The 10,167-nt window shown below is 38.4% G+C and overlaps 1 protein-coding gene across 1 annotated transcript in view; it reads left to right on the forward strand.

Annotated features, from left to right (window-relative positions):
* Positions 1–303: 303 nt before the first annotated feature.
* LOC133622578 (neuritin-like) overlaps positions 304–10,167 on the forward strand; it is an 11,435-nt gene continuing 1,571 nt past the window's right edge. Inside the window, exons 1-2 of the mRNA XM_061985411.2 lie at positions 304–658; positions 5,283–5,436. Of these exons, the coding sequence (XP_061841395.2) occupies positions 313–658; positions 5,283–5,436 (500 nt within the window). The 5' untranslated portion in view covers positions 304–312. The remainder of the gene's footprint in view (positions 659–5,282; positions 5,437–10,167) is intronic.

Below are 10,167 nucleotides of genomic sequence, written 5' to 3' on the forward strand. Positions count from 1 at the left end.
GATGGATGGAGGGATGATGGATGAAGAGATGATGAATGGAGGGATGATGGATGGAGGGATGATGGATGAAGAGATGATGGATGGAGGGATGATGGATGGAGGGATGATGGATGAAGAGATGATAGATGGAGGGATGATGGATGAAGAGATGTTGGATGGAGGGATGATGGATGAAGAGATGATGATGAAGATATGATGGATGGAGGGATAATGGATGAAAAGATAATGGCTGAAGAGATGATGGATGGAGGGATGATGGATGAAGAGATGATGGATGAAGAGATGATGGATGGAGGGATGATGGATGAAGAGATGATGGATGGAGAGATGATGGATGGAGGGATGGACGGTGGAAGGAGAAAGAGACAATCACCGTCGGGGGGAGACGACGTCATCTCGGCCGGAACAGGGAAGGGCTCACCTACACACACACACGCACGCACGCACGCACACACGCGTGCACGCCCAGACGCACACACGCGCAGCGATTGTTTTGTCACCGCCTTGCATTTATTGAACACGGCAGTTCAGTTTTTGATCGTCTCTGCGCCTTTTAACGCGATTCATGGTCGCCTCCTCGGCAGCTTCCGGCGGGAAATGGAAGACATGGAAGTCTTCTTGTCGACCAACATCGGGAGGATCCTCGGCTTTGCTTTAGGTAAGAAATATCTCCATTTATTATATCCATATATGTATAATATTTATTATAACATAATATTTATTAAGGCATCATTCATTACACGAAGAACGTGTGGTCACGGGAGTGTCGCGTCGTTCTTTCTGTTAACTTTCACCATTATTTTTCATAAAGAGTTGCATAATATTTGTCACGTGGCGCTTTTGTTAAGTATTCTTCCGAGATCAAGTTTTTTAAAATGGTGAAATGTTTGCTTTGGAGATGCACGCGAGTCACATTAATATTTTAAAGATGTTTGATCACAAGGGGGTTAGGAATCCGAAAATGGTCACGTAATCTTTTGACTGAGATGATAATAATACTTTATGTATAAAAGTATTGCAAAATGCAGCCATGCCTTTTGCTAATAGGCACAAAAAAAAAACGCTAAAAGGATGGATGAAGAGGTTGGAGGGATGCAACCTCTTCATGGTTGCATCCATGAAGAGGTTCAGGTGTATATATATATATACACCTGACATATATACAGGTAAAAGCCAGTAAATTAGAATATTTTGAAAAACTTGATTTATTTCAGTAATTGCATTCAAAAGGTGTAACTTGTACATTATATTTATTCATTGCACACAGACTGATGCATTCAAATGTTTATTTCATTTAATTTTGATGATTTGAAGTGGCAACAAATGAAAATCCAAAATTCCGTGTGTCACAAAATTAGAATATTACTTAAGGCTAATACAAAAAAGGGATTTTTAGAAATGTTGGCCAACTGAAAAGTATGAAAATGAAAAATATGAGCATGTACAATACTCAATACTTGGTTGGAGCTCCTTTTGCCTCAATTACTGCGTTAATGCGGCGTGGCATGGAGTCGATGAGTTTCTGGCACTGCTCAGGTGTTATGAGAGCCCAGGTTGCTCTGATCGTGGCCTTCAACTCTTCTGCGTTTTTGGGTCTGGCATTCTGCATCTTCCTTTTCACAATACCCCACAGATTTTCTATGGGGCTAAGGTCAGGGGAGTTGGCGGGCCAATTTAGAACAGAAATACCATGGTCCGTAAACCAGGCACGGGTAGATTTTGCGCTGTGTGCAGGCGCCAAGTCCTGTTGGAACTTGAAATCTCCATCTCCATAGAGCAGGTCAGCAGCAGGAAGCATGAAGTGCTCTAAAACTTGCTGGTAGACGGCTGCGTTGACCCTGGATCTCAGGAAACAGAGTGGACCGACACCAGCAGATGACATGGCACCCCAAACCATCACCCAACCATGCAAATTTTGCATTTCCTTTGGAAATCGAGGTCCCAGAGTCTGGAGGAAGACAGGAGAGGCACAGGATCCACGTTGCCTGAAGTCTAGTGTAAAGTTTCCACCATCAGTGATGGTTTGGGGTGCCATGTCATCTGCTGGTGTCGGTCCACTCTGTTTCCTGAGATCCAGGGTCAACGCAGCCGTCTACCAGCAAGTTTTAGAGCACTTCATGCTTCCTGCTGCTGACCTGCTCTATGGAGATGGAGATTTCAAGTTCCAACAGGACTTGGCGCCTGCACACAGCGCAAAATCTACCCGTGCCTGGTTTACGGACCATGGTATTTCTGTTCTAAATTGGCCCGCCAACTCCCCTGACCTTAGCCCCAGGCCCGGCCCTAATCAATCTGGCGCCCTAGGCAAGATTTTAGGTGGTGCCCCCCCACATCGGCAGTGAAGTGTATATACTCACAAGAACCCGAATAGCTTTGTCTTTGACCTTTTTTTTTTTACTTACAACTATACCTAATATATAAAGGGGTGGAAAAGTGACTATTACCTGCAGGGCAAACATTAGCTAACCAGAAGGCAATAATGTAAACAAAAAACACCTGCTTAAAAGATCTAATACAAATGTCCCTGAGGAATGTAAGGTGGGAGTACTGTAATTACCTAACGTTACATTATTATTTTCCATAACAATTTAGCCCCCTCCACAATATTAACCCGACGTTAAAACAGAACTAGCTATTTATTGATTAGCAATTGCCGAATCATGTAACATTAGCTTAATGCTAAACAGCCAGGTTACTATCACATTCTGTAACAGACAAATAATTTCATGTAGGCTAACGTTACCTACCTGCTACCTCTGTCTTTTCTCGTTTCTCCTCTTCTTTTCTCTTTTTTCTTCCCTGGGCACCTGACAGTTTTGGCCGTTTTGACATCTTGTGTTGATTTTTTGATGTGGTGACGTCCAAAAAGAGCCATGATACGGGAAGGGAGGGGGCGCACCGTGCGTGGGGAGGAGGGGGGGCGTAATGTTGTAACAAATAATATTTCTATTAAATAGGCTTTACTTTGCATTTTAATTAACGTGAGATTATGTTTTGTATTTAGAAATAATAGTAACAACTTTTTTTTCCTTTTTTTTTTTCTCCAACATTTGTGGCACTGGCATGGCGCCCCCTGATGGACGGCGCCCTTAGCATTTGCCTATACGGCCTATGCCACGGGCCGGCCCTGCTTAGCCCCATAGAAAATCTGTGGGGTATTGTGAAAAGGAAGATGCAGAATGCCAGACCCAAAAACGCAGAAGAGTTGAAGGCCACTATCAGAGCGACCTGGGCTCTCATAACACCTGAGCAGTGCCAGAAACTCATCGACTCCATGCCACGCCGCATTAACGCAGTAATTGAGGCAAAAGGAGCTCCAACCAAGTATTGAGTATTGTACATGCTCATATTTTTCATTTTCATACTTTTCAGTTGGCCAACATTTCTAAAAATCCCTTTTTTGTATTAGCCTTAAGTAATATTCTAATTTTGTGACACACGGAATTTTGGATTTTCATTTGTTGCCACTTCAAATCATCAAAATTAAATGAAATAAACATTTGAATGCATCAGTCTGTGTGCAATGAATAAATATAATGTACAAGTTACACCTTTTGAATGCAATTACTGAAATAAATCAAGTTTTTCAAAATATTCTAATTTACTGGCTTTTACCTGTATATGTCAGGTGTATATATATGTGTATACATGTATATATGTGTATATATATACATGTGTATATATATATATATATATATATATATATATATATATATATATATATATATATATATATATATATATATATATATATATATATATATATATATATATATATACAGGACTGTCTCAGAAAATTAGAATATTGTGATAAAGTTCTTTATTTTCTGTAATGCAATTAAAAAAACAAAAATGTCATACATTCTGGATTCATTACACATCAACTGAAATATTGCAAGCCTTTTATTATTTTAATATTGCTGATTATGGCATACAGCTTAAGAAAACTAAAAAATCCTATCTCAAAAAATTAGAATATTTCCTCAGACCAAGTTAAAAAAAAAAAATTATAACAGCAAAACAAAATCAAACATTTGAAAATGTCAATTAATGCACTCAGTACTTGTTTGGGAATCCTTTTGCACGGATTACTGCATCAATGCGGCGTGGCATGGAGGCAATCAGCCTGTGGCATTGCTGAGGTGTTATGGATGCCCAAGATGCTTCAATAGCGGCCTTTAGCTCATTTGCATTATTGGGTCTGGTGTCTTTCAGCTTCTTCTTCACAATACCCCACAAATTCTCTATAGGGTTCAGGTCAGGGGAGTTGGCAGGCCAATTGAGGACAGTAATGCTATGGTCAGTACACCAGTTACTGGTGGTTTTGGCACTGTGGGCAGGTGCCAGATCATGCTGGAAAATGAAATCATCATCTCCATAGAGCTATTTTGAGAGCTTCTACTGCGATGAGGTGGCGACTTGTCCAGGGTGTACCCCACCTTCCGCCCGATTGTAGCTGAGATAGGCTCCAGCGCCACCCGCGACCCCGAAGGGATTAAGCGGTAGAAAATGGATGGATGGATGAGAGCTTCTAATATCTTAGATCAGAGAGGTCTAAATTATTTCCACCAAGGGCCACATACTGAAAAGTCAAAGTAACCATTGGCCATTTTGATATTTGTTAATTGAAAAAATGCTAAAAGAAAACGATATTTTATTTATTTAAAGACAAAACTTTGTGTCATAGGTGACAAAGTATATTATTATTAATTATTTGTTTGATAAATGTCATTTTTTTCTCATTACATTCTGATTTTTTGGTCTTTTTTCTGACATTTGTGCTTTTCTTTTTTTTTTACTAACAATATGCTGCAAGCCAACAAAACTCGGTCTGCAGGCCGCAAACGGTCCTTGGGCCGCACTCAAGCTCCATCAGGTTGGATGGGAAGCGTTGGTTTTCATCCAGGATGTCTCTGTACATTGCTGCATTCATCTTTCCCTCTATCCTGACTAGTCACCCAATTCATGGCACTGAAAAGCATCCCCACAGCATGATGCTGCCACCACCATGCTTCACTGGAGGGATGGTGATGAGCGGTGCCTGGTTTTCTCCAAACATTCACACCAAAGACTTTAATCTTTGTCTCATCAGACCAGAGAATTTAGTTTCTCATGGTCTGAGAGTCTTTCAGGTGCATTTTGGCAAACTTTTGACAAAAAATGGTTTCAGCGGTGGTTGTCCTGTCATTATGGGGTATTGTGTGTAGAATTTTGAAGACAAAAATGAATATATTATATAGTACAATCACTGCTTCCACTGATCTCCTGCATGTTCCTCTCAGTGTTCCTGTGCATCTCCGTGCTGGCACAGCCTGCAGATGTTAAGTGCGAGAACGTCTACAAGGACTTCTCTGACTGCGTCCTGGAGCTGGGAGAGAGCATGGACAACTACAAGGAGAACGTGACCAGTGAGACGGGAGTGGCGGCTGTGTGCAGGTGACCCCAACCATGAAGTGATGCTTGAGCCATGAAATGATGCTTGATCCATGGAGTGATGCTTGATCCATGAAGTGATGTTTGATCCATGGAGTGATGTTTGATCCATGAAGTGATGTTTGATCCATGAAGTGATGCTTGATCCATGAAGTGATGTTTGATCAATGGAGTGATGCTTGATCCATGAAGTGATGCGTGATCCATGAAGTGATGCTTGATCCATGAAGTGGTGTTTGATCCATGAAGTGATGCTTGATCCATGAAGTGATGTTTGATCCATGAAGTGATGCTTGAACCATGAAGTGATGTTTGATCCATGAAGTGATGTTTGATCCATGAAGTGATGCTTGATCCATGAAATGATGCTTGATCCATTAAGTGATGTTTGATCCATGAAGTGATGCTTGATCCATGAAGTGATGCTTGATCCATGAAGTGGTGTTTGATCCATGAAGTGATGCTTGATCCATGAAGTGATGCTTGATCCATGAAGTGATGTTTGATCCATGAAGTGATGCTTGATCCATGAAGTGATGCTTGATCCATGGAGTGATGTTTGATCCATGAAGTGATGCTTGATCCATGAAGTGATGCTTGATCCATGGAGTGATGTTTGATCCATGAAGTGATGCTTGATCCATGAAATGATGCTTGATCCATCAAGTGATGTTTGATCCATGAAGTGATGTTTGATCCGCAAAGTGATGTTTGATCCATGATCCAGCAGACAAATAGGAGGTGACAGAAGCTATCATCCAAGAGGAAGAAGACACAAAAAAATGGCGCTCAAAGCCACTGAGTCGTTTTTCTAAATAATTGATGACTTTGCCGCGGCGGTTATGAAATTCCTGACTGTTTAGTGGTTGTTGTTGTTGTTGTTTTGTAGTAGTTGTTGTTGTTGTTAAGTGGTTGTTGTTGTTTAGTGGTGGTTGTTGTTGTTTAGTGGTTTTTGTTGTTTAGTAGTTGTTTTTAGTGGTCGTTTTTAGTGGTTCTTGTTGTTTAGTATTTTTTGTTTAGTGGTTGTTGTTGTTTTTGTTGCAAGTGTTTGTTGTTTTTAGTAGTAGTTGTTTAGTGGTTGATGTTGTTTAGTGTTTGTTGTTTTTTATTAGTTGTTGTTTAGTGGTTGTTCTTGTTTAGTAGTTTTTTAGTGTGTTTTTTAGTCGTTGTTGTTTAGTGTTTGTTGTTGTTTAGTTGTTGTTTGGTGATTATTGTAGTTTAGTGGGTGTTGTTGTTGTTTAATAATTGTTGTTGGTTAGTAGTAGTTGTTGTTGAGTGGTGGTTGTTGTTTAGGAGTTGTTGTTGTTGTTTAGTAGTAGTTGTTGTTGTTTAGTTGTTGTTTAGTGGTTGTTGATTAGAATGTGTTGTTGTTTAGTGGTTGTTCTTGTTTTGTTGTTGTTGTTGTTGTTGTTGTTTAGTGGTTGTTGTTTTTTAGTGGTTATTGTCATTTAGTGGTTGTTGTTGTTTAGTGGTTGTCGTTGTTTCGTCTTTGTTGTTATTTAGTGGTTGATGTTTAGTTGTTGTTGTTTAGTGGTTGTTGTTGTTTAGTGGTTGTGGTTGTTTAGTGTTTGTTGTTTTTTGTTCTTTAGGGTTTGTTGTTTCGTATTAGTTGTTGTCGTTTAGTGGTTGTTCTTGTTTAGTAGTTGTTGTTGTTTCGTGTTTTTTTGTTTAGCCGTTGTTGTTTAGTGGTTTTTGTTGTTTAGTGGTTGTTGTTTAGTTGTAGTTGCTGTTGTTGTTTAGTTGTTTTTTATTGGTTGTTGTTTAGTAGTTGTTGTTGTTTAGTTGTTGTTGTTTAGTGGTTGTTGCTTTTTAGTGGTTGTTGTCATTTAGTGGTTGTTGTTGTTTAGTGGTTGTCATTGTTTCGTCGTTGTTATTTAGTGGTTGATGTTTAGCTGTTGTTGTTTAGTGGTTGTTGTTGTTCAGTGTTTGTTGTTGTTCAGTGTTTGTTGTTTTGTATTAGTTGTTTAGTGGTTGTTCTTGTTTAGTCATTGTTGTTGTTTAGTGGTTGTTGTTGTTTTGTATTAGTTGTTTAGTGGTTGTTGTTGTTGTTTAGTCGTGGTTGTAGTATAGTGGTTGTTGTTGGACTCCAGCACGGCGACACATTTCTGTTGCATCATTGCCACTGGCAGATTGTTCTGCGATATTGTCTCTTTTGGATGCGGTTGCCATGGTAATTCAAGCTCAGTCTGTATCCATCACTGATGAAGGAACACTCACAAGAGCCAGGAAGTATTGCAGGCTGGGAAAAAAAACATGGCCGCTCAGGATGTGCCATAAAACTGATTTTCCTTCCGGTCCGATACCAGGTAAAATTCAGGCTGCTATCGGCGATACCGATCTGATACTTTGAGCAAATATACCTAACGTGTCTGCTAAAATTCAAACAGTTGTATGTTTACAAATAATAACATATTTATCGAAAAAAAGCAACTGTAAAATGTAAGAATAAAGAGCAAAAAGTCAGAATGTAATGAGAAAAAACAAAACTTTTTAAACCAATAAATAATAATCAATTACTTAGTCACCTATTACACAATCGTTTATCTGTATAAATGTATATAAAATCTGTTTTAGCCTTTATTATTATTATTATTTTTTAAATATATCAAAATGGCCCCCCATACTTGACTTTTCAGTTTGCGGCCCTTTGTGGAAAAAGTTTAGACACTCCTGATCTAAAATATTAGAAGCTCTTAAAAATATTAATAATGATAATAATACAATAAAATGTACTTAAAATATAATATAAACAAAGTTTAGTTTGTTAGTTGAAAAATAATAACAACCATAATAAAGACTGTTAAATGGGGGGGGGGGGCGTGGTTGGGGGCGTGGTTAAGAGGGGAGGAGTATATTTACAGCTAAAATTCACCAAGTCAGGTATTTCATATATATATATATATATATATATATATATATATGAAATACTTGACTTTCAGTGAATTCTAGCTATATATATATATATTTATTTATTTTATATATACAGTATATATATATATATATATATATATATATATATATATATATATATATATATATATATATATATATATATATATATATAAATAAATAAAATAAATACTTGAATTTCAGTGTTCATTTATTTACACATATACAGACACATAACACTCATCTACTCATTGTTGAGTTAAGGGTTGAATTGTCCATCCTTGTTCTATTCTCTGTCACTATTTTTCTAACCATGCTGAACACCCTCTCTGATGATGCATTGCTGTGTGGCACGCACAAAAGTGCTTTCATCAAATGCACTAGAGTCTGGAATCTTCCATCTCTCCCTAGCATGGCTCAAAACCGGTCTATCTTTGCTTCCTGAGGAACATCTTCACTGCCAAGCACTTGGTAGTCCACTACTTCTTCCCGGAGGCTATCCAGGTCCAATCGCAGCTGCGGCTTGGAACTTACAAGCGTATTTCTTCATCCTACTCGTCGTCGGCGTCACCATGGCTGTATCTTCCTCGTTCTTCTGCTTCGTCTACTTGTTGTGTGCGCAGTTGTGCACTGCACTCTCTAAAAGCCCTAGATGTTATTGTCACATATGCATGTACAATAGATGGCAGTATTGTCTTGTTTAAGAGTGTCACAACATTGCTGTTTTGGCAGACGAACTGCTTTACGGTAGACGAAAACGTGACTGCTGTTGTGTGTTGTTACCGCGCTGGGAGGACGTTAATGAAACTGCCTAACAATAAACCCACTTAAGAAACCAAGAACTCGCCCTCGATCATTCTACAGTTATAACGTGATTGGGCAGGCACGCTGTTTATATTGTGGGAAAGCGGACGTGAAAACAGGTCAGGTCCGCATGGAGCTGGAGAGGGCGTGGCCTCCAGCTCGGCCTGAATTTCGGGAGGGTTGGCAAGTATGCCAACACAGATAGACAGACAACATTCACACTCACATTCACACACTAGGGCCAATTTAGTGTTGCCAATCAACCTATCCCGAGGTGCATGTCTTTGGAGGTGGGAGGAAGCCGGAATACTCGAAGGGAACCCACGCAGTCACGGGGAGGACATGCAAACTCCACACAGAAAGATCCCGAGCCCGGGATTGAACTCAGGACCTTCGTATTATGTGGCGGACGCACTAAGTATTAGAAGGTCTCAAAATAAAAATAAAATACACTTAAAATATAAACAAAGTTTAGTTAGTTGATTAAAAACATTGTTATTATTTTATAAACTGTCTAATGTTTAACATTAATATTTTTGTACAGGCAGAGTTTTTGACACCCTAAGTTGTGCAGTTACACAATAATATTATTATTTTATTTTTATTCTAACATGGGAAAAAACAACTGTAAAAATGTAACAAAAAATAGCAAAAATATATCTATGTAATTAAAAAAAGCTGAAATGTTTTAACTAATAATTAATAATAATATACATAGTCACCTACAGTACAAGGCTGACACAATATCTGTTTTTAGCATTTTTATTTAATTAAAGAACATATCAAAATGGCCCCCTAACCTAAAATATTAGAAGGTCTCAAAATAAAAATAAAACACACTTAAAATATAAACAAAGTTTAGTTTGTTGATTAAAAACATTGTCATTATTTTATCAACTCTGTCCAATGTCTATTTTTGTACAGGCAGAAATGTTGACACGCTAAGTTGTACAGTTACACAATAATAATATTATTATTTTATTTTTATTCTAACCTGGGGAAAAAACAACAGTAAAAATGTAAGAAAAAATAGCAAAAATA

This window comes from Nerophis lumbriciformis, linkage group LG23, assembly GCF_033978685.3.
Source record: "Nerophis lumbriciformis linkage group LG23, RoL_Nlum_v2.1, whole genome shotgun sequence".
Taxonomy (NCBI): domain Eukaryota; kingdom Metazoa; phylum Chordata; class Actinopteri; order Syngnathiformes; family Syngnathidae; genus Nerophis; species Nerophis lumbriciformis.